General features: G+C 37.2%; 1 protein-coding gene across 2 annotated transcripts in view; it reads left to right on the top strand.

Annotated features, from left to right (window-relative positions):
* Nucleotides 1–18,003, top strand: part of ctif (CBP80/20-dependent translation initiation factor) — a 50,271-nt gene that overhangs the window by 12,671 nt on the left and 19,597 nt on the right. For both annotated transcript variants that reach the window (XM_007558931.2, XM_007558930.2), the window contains exons 4-8: nt 1,631–1,753; nt 2,066–2,139; nt 2,286–2,390; nt 2,535–2,613; nt 14,087–14,163. In XM_007558931.2, the coding sequence (XP_007558993.1) occupies nt 1,631–1,753; nt 2,066–2,139; nt 2,286–2,390; nt 2,535–2,613; nt 14,087–14,163 (458 nt within the window). The remainder of the gene's footprint in view (nt 1–1,630; nt 1,754–2,065; nt 2,140–2,285; nt 2,391–2,534; nt 2,614–14,086; nt 14,164–18,003) is intronic.

Here is an 18,003-nt window from a genome sequence, read left to right as displayed (position 1 = left end):
TGGTATGAGACAGATGATCTGATAAGATCGAGTTCTTTCACTTCCTCCCAGTGCTGCTTTTGCCTTCTAAAACAAATGCACTGCTCCCTGTCAAAAAACAAGCAATCAGAGCTGGAGGATGATCTTAGCGCTAGTCAGTCAGCATGTGCTGATACATGTACTAATAATAGTAATACTACTAATAACTTAACAGTCCAGGAAAACAGTTTTTCCGCCGTCATCGTTGGTCATGCCAACTAGCATTAGCATTCGTGACAATGGACTAACATGCTACAGCTGCTTGCACTCAACTGTAGCACAGTAGAGAGCAAGCAGCAGGATGATTGACAGCCCTAAGACCCTCCTCCTGGCTCTGATTGGTTGTTTCTTGTGGAGCAGTGAGTTTTTCAGATGACAGCAGGACCACAGGGGAGGCAGAGGAGCTAGATTTTTTTTCCCCCTACATTATCTGTCTTATACTGTCACAACATAGTAACTTTTTATAAAAAAGTTCTATAAGATGTAACTTTATAGAATATTACACTTTATAACATTCTATAAAACATAACCTTGCATTCTTCAATAAATGCTTTAAGCTTGTGTTGACAGTTTTATTATGCTGTCAGTATGTCTACCTTAAGAAACAAATATCTAGATGTTTAATATTAGTGTGAAATAACTACAAAAACTGCAGAAATGCATGCTCAGATCATTTATTTTATATACTATATTGGTATCGGTTATTGACTAAATGCATTTGTACATGTATACATGTGTACACATGTATAAAGAGTTTTTTTTTTTCATTACAATTTCTTGATTAGTAGTTGCTCGTGCAAAAATATCCACATTATTTTTGATGATGATGATGTATTTATGAGCGTTTGAATGTTTTCAAATCTTTTTACAGCAATTTTGTCTGCTTGTCTGCATGTAGACACTAGTAGTCCAAGCTTTGAGTAATTTACAGCTCATCAGTCTGTGTGGAAGGGGCATTCAGTGCATGTCCTGAATGACTATCATGGGATATGATTGTGGCACAGCAAGTGACTGAATTTTCTGTGAAATATTAGTGAAGCTTTACAGTGTTTTTCTTTTTTTTTCCTTTTTAACAAAATAATAAGAGTCGTTTGGGCTTTTAGCCCATTTAATGGGATAAATTAGAGTATAACAAATTCACACTCTGCGTATCAGTAATTTATTTGGCCAGGTGATTGGACTCCATCTGCCTCAGGACTAATTCTGATGTATATATTTTTAGTGAGTCAGATGGTAAGGCTTGGAGAGTGTTGTGGGCATTGTGGTATGGTAAAGAAACCGAAGAGTCATAAAAATGTTGGTTAGTTATTGATATCGTTGCAGTTTTCAATGATGGCATCATAGCTTCCTGTTCTCCTGATATCATCAAGCTCTAACTCTCTTTGACTACACGCCGAGCTTGAAGGATTATTACTAAGTTAACAATGCGATTCACTCAATCACACACTGTTGCTACAGTATACATCTGGAATGTAATTAATTATTTAGATGTGAATTCGTCTTATACTGCATGAGTGAAATGATTTGATTATTTTTTTGTGTATAAATTGGATCAGTTTGTTTTGTAAAGTGTGTTTTACAACACTTGTTGTGAACTCCTTTGGCACTGCAGGATGAGTGGGAACACAGCAGTAACGGCAGTACCGGCTCCAGACCCAGTTCAGGCTCCAGACCAGGATCCGGCTCCCGCTCTGGCAGCAGAGGCCGAAACAACCAATTAAAAGGATCTCCCAAGGTGCGGAAATATTTATTCTTTTTCTTGTCCCGTTTGTTTCTTTAGTAAGCGCATGTTCAGCAAAAACAATAAAAATCCTTACAAATCAAATGGTAGTTATTGTTAATGGTCTTATAGTAGATTTTTCAAACAGAATTACTGACAAATCTTTAAGTGAAATCACAAGGCTGTATGAGCTAACAGGTTTTGAGCTTAACCTGGAGGTCTGTTGGTTTTAACTGATTGCTCTACTTCTCATTTCTGGAGCTGCAGTAGGAAGAAGATGAAATGCATAAAAGCAGTTTTGACGGAAGTTGTTTTTTATCCTTCTAGAACGGGAACAGGGATGTCGCCTTTGACATCTTGGGGACAGACATATGGGCTGCAAACACAATGGACTCGCATGGGTAGGTGCCACACGATGCAGTTAAAACGTGTTTTATACTTTTTCCAAGTGGCAGTTAATTTAAGCCCAGTTTCTTCTAGTGTCTTTAACTTATCACAATTTTCTGATTTCTCTTGTTCACGCGTGAAATGTGTGTCTCTGTTGTAGAGGTGCGGGCTGGGACGTACAGCCAGAAAAATTGGATTTTAGTCATTTCCACAGGAAACACTTCAGAGGAATGCCAAAGCAGCTGCCTCACATTGACAGAGAGGGGTAAGATTCTGTCTTTATGCATCTGCGGTAAATGGTCCAACTGCTCGGTGTGTGGCTTTGGTTACTTTGTGGCATTAGAAATATGAAATGCAAATTAATAATAATTCATAAGCTAATAATATCTCTTACGCCTTTTCCTTTCAGCATGAGCAAAGACAAGTTTGCAGAGGACGACGGGATAGACATGAATGATTTGGAGAGGTTCTTACCTCATCTGCGCTCTGTAAGTTGTAGACATTTTTTCCTTTGTAGAACTAAGTGCACCTTTTGTTTTTGCTGCAACACTTAATAAATCTTACTATCATCAGAGTAATGTTTAATAATTTTAATCAAACAAGTTTTATTGCTACCGCTCAACTCCAAGTAGTACCTTTGTAACCTTATAGTTGTTATAGGCTGCCCTCTGGTGGCTTATTAAGGAAATATTGAGCATTTGCTGAACAGATCCTGCACTAGAACGGGGAAAAGTATTTATGATTTATGTGCTATAGTATGTTTTTAGTTTAGGAGTGAGTTTATTGGTGAATGAATGGCTGGGCAGAGTTAAATAGTTAAACAAAAGAACCATCTAATATTGATCAGGCTGTGGACTGAAAATGAGTGAGAAGCAGCTCAAGAAAAACAAACAAAAAAAAAAAAAAAACACATTCAGAGGACCTGTTAATGAAGAGCTCTTAACAGATTACCCAAAGCTCCAGCTTCATGAAAACAAAGTTCTAACAAAATGTGGTTCAAAGTGGCAGGCGACGTCTTCAAATTTAACGCTTTGTTCAGAAATGAAGCTTTGGTGACACCTGGTGGTGAGATTTTAATATGTAATATTTTCAGGTTTATTTTATGCATACGTTCATAATTTATTTCTGTAAATGTCTTTGCCTGTTTTTATAGAGATTACAAATATGCTGTTGTTTATTATGTACACTGTATTTTCATACCAATCACCTTCTTAATATGACTTTGGTCTGAATATCCAACGCCTGCATTTAGTCTCATATTTAGGATTTTATGTGTTTGAATTCTAAGACCGTCAACAGGGTGGAATTTGTTTGTGTGCTATATGTATCTCACGAATATCGCGTGATGCACGTAGGAAAATTATATTGTAGCTGTCAGAAATATTTGGGGTCATTGAAAGCTGACCAAATAAGGATATGAGTCGTTTCAGTTCCTACTGTATGTCCTGCAGTGTGAGAGGTGCGCACAATAACAGCTTCCTGATGTCATTACTCAGTACCTCTGAGTATGATGTGTCTGGCTTGAACTGAGTGAAATTGATTTTGCAGCTGTTAAAGCCCTAGCCGAGTACAAGGTATGAAGCTCTGTGTTTTTCCACAGTGGATTTTGATCTAATGAGGTGGCAGCGTTCACCTTATGTCACCTCGATTGCCGTTCTCTTTTCCTGCCCTGCTTTCTGAGTCAAAATATTTTCCCTCGCTCATAGTGGTCAAGCTCCAGGGTCTTCATCCTTCCTTCCCCTCTTGCCCTCTGGGTTGAGATTGTGTTTTGCCTTTTATACTCTTTCAGCAGAGATATTTCTTGTTGAGCTACCAAGTTGGCAGTGCTCACTGTGTAGTTCCTGAATCTAAGTTGCGGTTTCCGTTCATTCAGTAGAACCAGAAGTAAGATGGGGTAAGCTGCTTTTGTCTGTTGTGCTAGGGATCAGATTTATGTTGATTTGGGGACACTGTGAGGTACTTTCCCCCCACCGACATCCTCATCTGTTCCCAAACTACATCCTCCTCATTCACTCACTGTTGCACCTTTGTTACCATACATTTTACATTTTGTCCATTTTTATCAGCATAGATAAAAGTAGTAGGCCTTAAATCCTTTTTTATGTTTTGAAAAAAGGGCACTTCAGCCTTCAGATATGGACACAGCAATGTAAATTAATTGAACCTACTCTGATAAATACACACAGTCAATTGAGACTGATTTTGTGGCCTTTTTTGCTATCATAAAACAAATCACACACAGAATGAAGACGGGAAAGAGTTTAGACTCAATTCAGTCTGTTAAACAAATAAAAAACAAACTTTACTGCTGAATCAGAAGTCAGAATTCAGCATTGCGATGCCTTATCCAGAGTTGTATAAAGTGGTATTGAAAATATGTAGGAATTACGTATAGTAGGACTTCAGGTCTAAACGTGAGATTTTATTTATCTGGACAACACTCCGTATGCTACGCCTGGCTTTACCTGACTGTCATTTCTGGTGCAGAATCATGAAAGTGCTGCCCAATTTTGAAAGAATTAGGATAGAACATCATTATTATTAACATTTGTGTTGCTTTCACTGCATTTGATCAGAACTCAAAAAGCTTACATTTTAAACTTTCTTTAAAAAATACTTTACTTTAAAGCTGTTTGTTTTATGGGTGCTCTGTATCCTAGTTTTATTTTGAGTTTTGGTCCTGTGGTGCCACCTGGTGGTCCAAATGTAAAGAAAAAAAAGGAAATATCTACCTTGAATGATTACAATACTGTACATTTAACACGTAAAAATACACAGAGCTATTGAACCATTTCCCTATATTATAAGTGCAGTTTCAGAGTTAGTTTATATATATATATATATATATATATATATATATATATATATATATATATATATATATATATATATAAAGAAAATAATATATATTGGGAAAAAATGTGTACCTGCTTAGTACTCTTGTGGCTTTGTTTTACCACACAGTTATCACCTGAAATTGTTTAGCCTTGTGTTAATCTGTTCTTTTTAAAGATAACAGAGCTCTGAAAGTGTCGTGAATCATGGATCATAAGGGGTTTAATTTAAGCCTTAAATCTTAAATAAAATACACTGTGTTACATTTCAAATTACATTCAATTATGTAATTCAATGTCAATAATAAATTGTATTGATTAATATTAAATCAACAGTATTTTACTATTGCTTTATTATATATATTATTTTTGAAATGTTCTCTTTAAAGGACAAAAGCTGTTTGTTTGTTTCTAAGGTATAAACCTCTGAGAGCTTATATAAGCATCAAATCACGGATTTAGACTGGGCCCTCTGTTGACATTCCTCCGTTTCCTAATAAAAACACATTCAGATCTTCTGCACAGTTTGTGACGTTATACAAACTTAGGCACAGGAGGCAAGAAAATATGCATGAAATATCCACCAGCATTTGCTCAGTCACAACGCAAGACAACCAGATGCAGTAACACGTTTCCAGTCATCACTTCCAGTCCCTGAATGGTGGGACTTCATCATCCAAAATCCGTGTCTGCATTCCACACTTCATGCTAACATTTACTTCCTTTTTCCAGAAGACAGAATGGACACACAAATAGCCCAGGGAAGTAGCAAACATCCCATTTGTGTGTGTGTGTGTGTGTGTGTGTGTGCGTGGGTGGGTGGGTGTGCATGCAGCTCTGTGAAAAAGCGCTTCCTCCCTTTGCTCTCCGATTCTGCCAGACCTCGTTTGGCCTCTCTGGAATGTCAGCCTGCACGCACAATAACCCTGCCTTCACGTCCAATCTCAGTTCGTAATGACAGAAGCATCCAGAGGTCAGGGTGCAAGTAGTTGATCTGCGCATTCATGTCACGTATAAAAATGATGGCTTAAAAAAAAAATAAAAAAATTAGACGTGAAACCAGCAAGCATGCAGTTTATTGCTCTATTTATTCAAAATACAACTTTTTTTTGCTGTTCATAGAACACGGAATTATGACATTATGCTTTAAGAGCGCTGATGTGTTATGACTTTGCCTAAAAGATATGCTGATATTTTGTCAGGAACAGACAGCTCTTAAGTTCAGCTTCAGCACTGGTTACTGATTTTTTTTTTTTTTTTTTGTTAAATCGAAAGTCATTCAGGCAACGGTGCTGATTGAGGGAAGTCACTTCAGGTCAGTAAGTGGTCCTTCAGTGTGTGACAGGATGAGTTGTATTCTAGCCCTGTCAACATGAACTTGGATAATAAGCAAAACAGATTGTCTGCTGTGTGTGCACCGTCTATGCACAGGCACAGAGTCTTTGCTGAAGAAAAAATTGGATTTTTAAAGTTGGTTTAGCAAAGTTGATTTAGTTTTTTTTTTCTTCTTTTTTGTTTCTTTTTTTCTTTTTACTTTTCCAGAAATCACCACAACGGTTATTCTTCCCCACCCTTTATTAGTGTTCATTATGTTTATCTGTTTCATTTTATCCTGACTCGTTTTTCATGTGTTGTCAGATATTAGCCGATACAAACTCTAGCTATTTTCAGATAATCTTTAGCCTAGGACTGCTTTAGCCATTCTCGGTATGTTTCCTTTTGAATTTTAATGTAGTTATCATCAACAGAAATGACTGCAGTCTTACGTTCTTTTTTTAATAAAAGTTCTAGATTTTTATTTTTTTAAATATTGAGAGATGTGTTATTCAGACTTTAAGAACTCACCAAACTCAGAAGGGGGTCTGATGAACTTTGTTCTTAAGGTGTCTTGAGGGAAGTAGAAACTGTATTTGGTGCTGTTTGGAAATGAAAGGATTGCTCGACGCGCATGTCAGTGCCAAGTGTGTCCAGATCTTAGGGTTCTCGCTAACAGAACCCATTTCTGATTAGATTTGGTGGTAAGATGTATTTCTGGGTCATTTCCATCAGACACCTAAAGTGAGATACAGTCTTCACAGAGAGTGCAATATAGTCATAAAAATAAAATTATATAACAATTGAAATGAGTAAAGTTAGTAAAGCTTACTTAACTCCACAAATTTGCTCATAAAAACTTCAAAATACATTTACATGGTTATTTCGTTACTCCAAAGGAAAGGACACAAGAAAGAATTTTTTTAATTTGGACCAATTTAAAAGATTTGAGTTTTATTTTAGTTGTATCCAATAACAACCTGTCTTTTGATGTTCTGAACTCTTTGACTTCTTGAACGATGACTCACTTTGTTACGAGAACATTCATGCACAATAGCATCTAAACCGTCCTCTTAAAAAAAAAAAGAAGCCAAATTTAGAACTGCTTCATCTATTTGAACTTGAGGCCAGTAAGGCAGTCCAACTCGTCATTAAATGTGGAGTGCGCCACAGAATTAGCCAACGAGTGGAGGGAGTCGGAGGAGAGGAGGGGAAAGTGGCTGGTCACTGAGGACACATCCGGTCTCTGGTGTGTGAACAAAGCAGTGCGACTGGGGAACAAAGCCGGAGTCTGGAGCTGAGATGTTGCAGACTGGTCGGCCCCTCAGTCTGGAAGTGTACGTGCTGCAGGGCAGGACTTCAATTCTGAAGGGATGCTGGGGGCAGGGAGACTTGCTGTGGGTCTGTCGGTCAGCTGCCAGTTTGGCTTATGCCTTAATTATCGTCCCAATAGATGCATTTTACTCTCCCAATGGATTCCAACTCATCTAAATCTTCCTCCTTAATTTCTTTTTTTTAATTTTTTTACCATCAAACACCTCACCTGGCTTTGTTTCTCCCTACTCCCTTCTGACCGTCATCATCAGCACTGAGATCTGCCCTCTTCCCTGTTCTCCTTCATGGCGTCCTTCACTCCTCCCCTCCATCCTTCATATGTTGGTAGGCAGCAGAACAATGTCCAGGGGGTCATGGTGACCGGTAGCCCTCTCCCTTTTGTAACTTCCCACCATTGTTCCTGCTCCTGCTACTTATTGGCTCCTCCACTTTATTAACCGCTCACACATTGAGTTAATCACCAGCATTCATGTTTGTCTCCAGGATCTCAGCATGAGGAAATTCTGCAGACCTGAGTACCTGCATGTAAGCCGGATACCTAGCAAGGCATGTGTGACCAGTTACGTGGAAATATTCAGTAACTCCTGATTGGTGATTTGCTTTTTACTCAAAAAACAGAAACAAGAATAGATGGATTGCTGTGAGTTCAGTACCATGCTCTCTCTTAGGTCCTTGTAACAGATGGAGGACTTAATTGTGGCTTGTTGGCTTTTGTTACCTTTACCAAATTATTACTAGCATGGTAAGGGTTGTATAAAAATTCAGTATAAATTATTTTACATACAGTGGCACACACTGTATACGTTTTTTTTTATGCGTGAGGCCAACTGACATGTAATCGGCAACAAAACAGTCGTCTTCTGGATGATTGAGGATGTGGATCCCTTTTTAGATTCTTTGCATAAAAGATTTTCAGCACCTTTGAAGATGTCTAGAAATGTCTTTGGACTGTGGGGCATCTGCAAAGTGCATCTGCAATTGGAATAAATTACATTAATAAACATTCGCTGTTAGCCGCAGCTTGAAAACATTCAACATCCGTGTGGAAAACATTGTCCACTGTATTTTTACGAGGTGCTATTCCGTAACTGGAAAAACGTGACTGGAAAAAATGGAAGAGTTCACACAAATATCGATGCTTTCTGAGATTTTATAAGGAAAAGATAAGGGTACAGAAACCCAAACTGTGATCTCTAAGTCTGTAAAGACAACGCTGTTTCTAATTAAAAGTTAGATTACATTTTGGAAACTAAAATATATAATTTTGTATGGATTTGGTTAAATAAGAAAGTGTTTTAGGATGGCATTAGGATACTTTGGTAACGTCATTAAGAAATTGTATTGGCATGTAATCGATTTATTTTTATTATTATTATTATTATTATTATTATTATTATTATTTATTATTATTATCACCAGTACGTCAGCTGTAGCCAATTTCAGTCTTCCTAATAAAACTACACTGCTAGAATATCCTCACACAGAGTAAAACATAGCTACACCACATGTATGTAAGGTTTATCTGAGCAGACACATGCAGTTGCTGCCGTCTTATAAAAAAAAAAAACTGCTGCAGCAATTGGCAAATATCATTCTTACACTGTTTTCTCGTTAATCTGGAAAAAATATTTCAATGCAGTTTAAAATAGCTGTGTAAAAAGACAGTACCGTAGTAACAGATTACGGTAGTTTGCAAAGCAGATGACACTACCTGGCCAAAAAATACTTTGCAGCATCCAATACACTTTCACTGTAAACGTCGCTATAAATGGTCCAAAACACTTCTTGAAAAAAACTTACAACTTACTCGGTAGATATACAAAATGGATATGCACATTTAATTCTGGATGTTGATAGTCCCCAAAGGGTTAAAAATGCAGTGTTTTGGAGTTGTAAAATCCAAACATGAAAAACATTGATGCATAGTTTACTGTTTAAAAAAAAAAAAAAGAAAGTATCCGATCAATTAAAATTCTCAAAAGTGTGAAAAAAAAGTTGTCATTTGTCATGGTCAGCACTGTGATCCCTGCTGAATGATTTTATGGTTTTGCCCAAATCTAAAAATATTTCAAGAGTTTTCTTCAATTGCTTTAAGTTCTCTGTAGTCCACACACTTTTCCGTTTCTTTCTTTTTTCAAAACTTGTGCAACTTCTTCAACAGATGAGATTTACAGTCACATTCAGCAGGTGATCAGTGATGAAAGAGAAGCGTGTGAGATCCTGACATCTATGCCTTATTTAGTATGCAATCTGAGGCCTTGGCCACAGAGGAATATACAGGTGGCGACAGGGGACGGGCCATCGTGGGATCAGAGTGTCAGAGAGCGAAAAAGGAAGAAAATACCAGTGGTGCCCTATAGAAAAGCAATCTCTGCTGAAGCAGCAGCTTTCAAATACGTAGAGCTCAGTTGGCATCCCTCAAAGTGATGAACAAAGACATCGATCATACATCCTCTGCTCGTTTGATGCTTTGTGTGTACGTGTGTGATCTGGTTTGCTTTAGGTTTCAAAGAGGCAGACTAAAGAAGATACAGCTTTTGAATGCAACTCATTAAAATCCATCTCTAATAGATTAAACACTTTCTGTGTCCAATTTATATTTACTACAATTAAATACTACTAATAATAATAATAATAATAATAATAAAATCACTCGATTGAGAGAAATGGGAGGAGAAGTTATTCCGGCCTTGTATCGGCGTATGCGCTACATCTCCCTTTGTGTGCTTCGCTACGTGTTCGCTATCTTGTGTTTACAGCCTCCCTCGCAGTCACTCTTGCTCTTTCTCTCCCCTCAGTTCTCAACGTTCTGTCCTGCAGTGCCACCCCCGGGTTAGTTTTAAATTTATTGCTTTTGGCCGACGTCCCTGGCAGCATAAATAAGCCTGGAGAAACAATGGACTAACTGACTGAGCATCATACCAGAATTGTTACGCATAAGAAGCGACAGGAAAGCATTCACTCCACTTTCCACTGCTACTGCAGTGAAAGTTCACTAATCATTATTTTCTATTTCTATTTTTCATATTTCCATCTCCAGGAGCTTTTCTCATTTCCTAACTTTCCTTCCTGGCCACTTATACCTCTACCACACTACTGATTGGCTCAACAGTGCGACATGAGTCATTTCCAGAACCCTGACAAAAAAAATCCTTTTTTTTTTTCGTCTCGATGATTTTCAGATTATCTCACTTGCTTATCCTTTTAGAAGCTAAATACTTTGCATCTCATTGGGTTTGTCACATTGGTTCACATTTGGCCAAATCAGATGATGTAAGATGACAATATCTATAGTTACCTTCTACCTTGTCTGAAATCATCTCCCCTGCAATGTTGCTCAATATTTCAACTTCCTCTCCATGCGGCGCACCCCAAGTAAACTATATGACACAAAGACACACATTGGCCTGGGTTGTGAAGTTGGAAAAACTCTTTTTGGTTATGGACTTCATTGTAAGTATCTCAAGATGATGCCAACTTCCACTCAATGATTAAAAAAACAGAAATATTTCTTTCTGAAATCTTTTTTTTTTTTTTTTTTTTTAAGTTTGTTTAAAAAAAAGTTATACAAGTGTATGTAAATCCAGAAAGTTTCCTTCTGTCAATTTTCTACCATCACTCTCCGAGTGGGGCGGGAGTGCACAATTTGCACTCCCGCCCCAGCCCTGTCCTTGTCACGTCCACAGTGGTCATGCTGCCACGTTGGAGTGTTCAGGTTCCCTGGCAGGGGAGCAGGGCAGCTCCTGGTTTCCCTTGATCTACTCAGCATCTGGTGCTACCTGCAGATAACCTATTCTCATCCACAGTGTGTTCTCTTTAAGCCAGTTTTACATCATTTTCTTACAAACAGTGGAGTGAGAAAGTATTCGCTCCCTTTTCTGTGTTCTTTTTTTTTTGTCCCATTTAAATGTTCCAGCTCAAATACAAAATGCCATTTTCAACTGATTAGATCTTATTTGATGAAATTTTTCTGAAAATGTCATCAAACCACAAAAACGAGCAGAGAAGAATGAACCAAAATACCTTCATAGCAATGAAACGATATGGGGACAAATCTTGCCGACACTCTTTGGCCGTGCTGCCTAGTGTTGAACAGTGACTTGTAAAGTTTAGGGAGCACTTTGTCTCATTGGGAGAGGTTGTTTTGGCTTGCTTTTTTTAAAATAAATAAACCATAATTTGCTAACTTATTTTAAGTTTGTAAAGATTTTTTGCATGGTAGGAACATTTATTTATCTGAACATTTAAGAGGGACAATAAAAGTAATTATATCTTCACTGATTTTTGCAAAACAAGAATACACAATATAAGATTTACAGATTCATAAATTATTAGTATTTTGTATTGCCATGTTGTTTAAAATGTGTTTTATAAAATCTAAAAGTAATTGCAAGTTTTCTGTTTGCTCTAAGTGATAAGTTATATCGCTGTTCAGAACTGTTTTTTGTGAAAATGCAAATTCAGTTTTTGGAAAGCATTATAAGCAGATAAACTTTATCTATAGAAAGTCTTCATGCATTCTGGGAAAGTAAGGGGTTTGAGTTAAGTATTTCAACACCGGAGGGGATCTCAGAAAATATTTTTATTTTCTGTCCCATGCAATATTTGTTTCTCAGTCCATTCATCTGATATTCATTCCTCTCTCCTGTCCATCTTGAAATCTATGCAATAGACTGTCCTCTGTTGCTTCATGCCTGTAGGAGAGATTGCAGCAAAGTCGATGGCTCTATGAAACCGGCTGGGTTACCTTAGACGGGAAACGTTTTACCACTTGCAATAATAAACCGAAGTTTTCTTAATTGTTTTATAACAAGGATCATATTTAAATTTTTATTTACAGTTTGATTACACTGACTTTAGGATGTTTCTCTTGAGAAATATATATATATTTTTGTAAAATGTATTCAGCTTAGACTTATGAATCACCACCATATAACTTCTCAGGTTGAATTGAATTGAATTGAATCCATCAGCCTGGAAAGTCTAATCGCTTGAAATATCTTTGCTATCAATTCACTGTGAACTTTTATGTTGACATTTTAAAATGGTCTGTAAACTCTGCAAATTGGACTTTGAAAAAAGAAAATGTAGTTTTGAGGGGGAAAACATGTCTATCATTTAAAATTAAACAACTATATCTCCAACCTGCAACTGCATAAATACTCCTACAAGCTAATACACCTTGTAGGACTATCTATGCTATAAGCTATAACTACAATTGAAATCAGAAGTATAAATTGTAATCCTTTCTGAACAGCTTTGAAAAATTATTCGTCAAGGTTTCCAGCGTGTTAAAATAAATCAAGGCCAGCCTCTTACATTTGGGGCTTTGCAGATTTTTTTTTTTTTTTTTTTTTTTTTTTTTTTTTGTTTTGCTCATTCACCATCTGTCTAGTTTTAATCTGTTACTGGGGCCAGACGACACCTTTCTCCCAGTGCCCACCTCTCATGTAGCATGTCTTGAACATTACATTGTGTGCACAGCTGTTCATAGTCGGGTTCATTTATGCACTCATCCTTTTCACAACACCGTTCGTCATCGCACACTGCATGTTTACTCAACAGGGCTAGTCCTAGGCCACTCATAACCATGGTAACAGCACATGGTGGTGATGAGCAAAGGAAAACTGGTCTGCTTGACTGACAGAGCCAATGTTTTATGGATGATGGATTTCATATTTCCTTTTCAGAAGAGGTGAACTGTAAAAGCGAGAGGAAATATCCATCACATTGTATTCCATCAGTGGTACGAATTGCTCTGCCTCTTGCCGGGGAAAAAAAATAATAATAATTTAGTCAAATAAAAAATGACTCATTTTGATGTGACTTAGACCCGAGAACTCCTCTCACCTAGTGCCAAAGCATCAAGCTGCTCGGAGTATATTTTACAACATTTTTCCATTTTCCCCCCCCTTTTTTTTAAATATTGAAAAAATGCGCAGGAGTGAGACTTTCCTGTGGTCTTTGAATATCATTCTGTGAAACAGAAAAAGAGCAATGTGAGTTATAATGGTGCCTTCTTGCGTCCAGTTTTTGCTTGTGTGATTGTATTTGACGTTGCATCTTACTTGTTCAGATAATGTTCTCTCAACAAACATTAGAGCTCAGATCCACATCTGTCTGGTGATAAGAAATGGAAATTCTGTCAATGTTCAGCTCACCCGTTGTCAGGAAAGAATTCAGACTCATAATAACTCATAACTCATAATTCTTATATATATATATAAAAAAAAAAAAACACCAGGTGTAATAAGTTGGAGACATGAAAATCTGTCCACAAATCTCTCTTTTACAGCCATCTTCTGGTTTGGATTTTAAAAATGTAATAATTTACGTGCATTATTGCCACAACATTCAACTGAAAACAGAGGAAAAGCAAGCAAGAATGTTCCAATTAACATTTTAAATGTATTTCCAGTCATGAAAATTGCTAGTTTTTACAGCAACTTTCTCTTACACCATGATTTGTTTCTCACAGGTCTTCCCACCCCTTCCTAATGAGGCTGAGATAGCACACACCAAAAAGCTCTTCCGACGCAGGAGGAACGACCGACGGTAATGTTTACCCAAAATGCATACGCCTGCACATGCACCAAAACCTTTCTCAGATAGAGAAATGCTGGAATCACAGCTTAAGCATGTCTCCACAGACACAATAATGTCTGGAAATGAAAGCGCAGTCCAGCTCGGTTTCTCTGTCTGATTTAATAGTCCTTGCTTTGCAGCCTTTTACCTGATTCAAAGTGGATTTTTTTTATATTGGTTGTATTTTCTGTAAAATCTAATTTTCCCAGGTCAAGTCTGACTTCACTGAAACTAGTGAAAGGGGGGAGGGTAAAAAATCCCTTTTCACTCCCTGCCCTGATGTCACTGGAAAACTGTTCTTTAGTTGCTAAGATACGGGCTAAAGAGAAAATATTTTGGTTGTATTTGTGGCTTTGAAAGAGGAAATTATATCTAAACCAAATGGACAAAAACACTTTCATTCCTGTTTTTAAGTCCAGAGAATAATTGCGTGTCTCCTGTAAGCTGTTGTGTTTGCTGTACAATGAGCACAGCGCTGGCCTGGTGGAAAGGAAAGAACAAAAAATATCAACGCAGACCAATAGCCGCTTGCTTAGGTTTCACTCTATTTGTTTTGTGTAGTGGAAGCTGTAACAGGAGACCATCCTGTTTTCTTCTGCTCGCTGCTTTGTGCACACGTCTTTGTACTTGGCACACTTCATTCAGGTTTTACGTAACATTGTGCGTCCTTGTTTGCTGTATTGGTGTTTTTAAGTTTAGCTTTTGCTACCAAAACATTTTAAAGAGAATTCTAGTTTAACACTAAAAGGGGTAATGGCAGTTTTGTGGGGATTATTTACTTCCTTTATGCTTGCTAGTGACCAGTCACTTGCTGTGTTTTTTTTTCTTCTTTCTTTTTATCAATATTATGCAAAACTATGACAAAAAATGGTATATGGTTGATGGATTAAATAAATGCATTAAAAATAACAGATACATAGAAATAAAGAATTACGTTTAAAAAAAAAGGATTCCTGTACACTACGGTGTTCGGAGTGTTTCTTTGCATAATTCTACAAAATCTGATTATTATTTGGGACTGTGATGTGGAAAGCAGTGTTTCCCCACCAAATTTATATAACATTTACAAAAGTTACAGATTCAAAACAAGTATATCTGTCATAGCATACTTACCCATTAAAGTCCATTAAACAGAATAGCTTCCTCCAGTAAAGAGCAGTTTGGTGCTGCCCTGTTCTTATCTGTTTTCCAAAAGTTTATCCCTATTCTTAGGCTAATGTGTATAAAAATAATTTAAAAAAAAGAATAGTTGATTTTATAAGAGACTAGAGCGTTATGTCTGAAGAACCGCAGAATGCAGGCTGGCATATCAAGCTGATGGGTAATTTAGCAGCTCCTGTCCCATCATCTTATCAGACTCTAGTTTTACTAAAGCAAAGCAGAGCGTCAAGAAGTGCTAATATTCGACACAACAGGCTTATTTACTTGAAAGCTTCTCCTTAGTTCGGCTGTTGGTTGTTCCAGTTGTTGCTTTAGTCTCGGACCAGTGTGTACATCTCTAAATATTGTCTAAATCTACCTAATGTCTAAGCTGAAACTGAATTTAATTTTCTATCACTACTTATGACTGAGTATATTATCTTAACATAAATGTGTCCTCCCACTCACCATGCGTTTATGCATCACAATAAAAAAACAAATAAAAAAATGTTTTAAGCATAATTAGAACTGTAATAGTACATTCATTTAGTAAGTGTTGCTTATTTTTTCAAATAAAAGCATTTAGATTATTTTGCACCTTTCTGTCTTAATATCATGGTAATGGTTATATAAATGTTGTGTCTAATGTGTAAACACCATAAACAGGCAGGTGTGAGAAGAAAACAGACATGGCTATGACTAAAGTTCCACCCCTATCAGAAACAACTTCAATATCACAATGTTATGAACATTGTGATGTATATTCACAGTATTCACAGAACAGCAAGAAGACATCAGGATATCACTTACCCTAAAATTTATCATTACTTCGTCAACATACTGGATATTATGGTTTTATAAAATAAATGGAGCCCATCTGCCAATCAGAGCAGGCCACGTCAATAATGCACTTTGGCATGAAGGCACAGAGGCACGTTTGGTGGGTAGCAAGGTCTAGACTAGGGTTTGGCTCAGACAGCGGCGGAGCCATCAGCATAAAGAGGGCAGTCCATCATCAGATGAAGACAGACCCAGGCGGTATTGGGGCAGGCAACACCAGATACCTCAGGAAGGTTTTGCACGAAAGCAAGACAATAACAGTTGGGCCTCAACTGTGAAACGAAGAAAATCATAAAATATTTGATTTGGCCTTGCAGTAAATCATTATTCCTAAAACAAAGTCGATATTTTTTAAAGCCCTTTACAATCAAAAACAGGATTGGAGGATATAATCAAAGGGAATTTGGGCGAGAGTAATGTATGATTTTGATAAAAAAAATGTCATTAGCTGCAGGGAAATAAACTGTGCATTTTGCTACGAAATGCATCATAAAATTGAAATTCCTAGTCAAAGTATTCATCTCAACATGTATCCGCTAAATAACCCAACTAGCTTTACTTTTTTTCTATTCAAGAAGCTGCAGACATAATTTAAAGTTTAACAGCAGTAGCTTGAAGGCAGTAAAGAAAAGCCACAAAAACAATGTTGCGCTTGGGTTGGATTTTGGATTCTGTTGCTTGCTATACATCAACACAACAGGGAAAAAGGAGGAGAAATGGTCTCAGCTAAACTCAGTGGAAAGACATGATGAAATATGGAAGCAAAGTATTGATTCGTCGACTACATGTTTGAAACATGAGGGGTGTATCGAACAAATGACCAGCAAAGGGAGCAGACCGGGAGACTGTGTAAAGGAAAAAGTGTGGGCTGGCTGTGGCAGGATGGAAAAGAAAGAGGAGGCAGTGCATGTGTTTCTACTTTAGTAGGCACGTCAGGCAGGGCTGAAATTAGTTGTGATTTACAGGAATGTGCTGGTTACTGTTTTTTTTTTTTTTCTTTGCTTCAGAACAGAAGAGAAGCAAAGCTTTGGAAAATGAGCAGCTTCCTCACACTCCTTTCATTCTTTTGTAATTGTCGGTAGCGTTTCTAAGATGATTTTTGGACATTGTTTCAAGAAGAGCACTTTGTCTACAACATTTTTGTAGTGTCCTCAAAACTGATTGAGTCCAGCTTTAGCAACTTACACAACTGCCGGCACCAGTCACAGTTCCTGCAAACACTCCGTCGCCGGCTGCTTTTTCCAGATGATGTGTGACTGCCAAAAGTTACGCACTCAAATAAAAAAATAAATTTTAAGACAATATGCAGGATATTTGTATACAATTCCCAACTATTTTTGTGTTTGTTGAAATCGGCATTTGCCTTCTGTTGTTTTTTTTTTTTTTTTTTTTTAATTAACATTTATTGTAAGCTTAAACCTTAAAATGCTTTGAAATGGTTTTGGCACCAGCTGAACTTTTTCACATTTTGTTACAAGCACTAAGCTCGATATGTTTCAACTAGCATTGCATCTGGACTGCTGAATCAATATTTTGTGGTTTCCGCTTTTGCTGCATTTACGGCGGCAAGGCTTTTTTGGGGGGATTTTTCCTCCAGCTTCACACATTTATGGTTTCAAATTTTCACCTTTATCATTTGTATGGAGAGTCTGTGATCATCAGCTTGCAAGTATTGTCCTCGATTTTCAACTAGATTTAGGTCTGTACTTTGTGTGATTCTAACACCTGGATATGCTTCCCTGTTGTGTGTCTGGCCGGAAGGAGGTTCACTGCTCCAGTGTCAGGTTTTATCTTTTTTTTTTTTTTTTTTTTTTTTTTTTTTTTTTTCTC

This window comes from Poecilia formosa, unplaced genomic scaffold, assembly GCF_000485575.1.
Source record: "Poecilia formosa unplaced genomic scaffold, Poecilia_formosa-5.1.2 Scaffold100, whole genome shotgun sequence".
NCBI lineage: Eukaryota > Metazoa > Chordata > Actinopteri > Cyprinodontiformes > Poeciliidae > Poecilia > Poecilia formosa.
The sequence above is the reverse complement of the archived record's forward strand: the minus strand, read 5'-3'. Positions and strand labels throughout refer to the sequence as shown.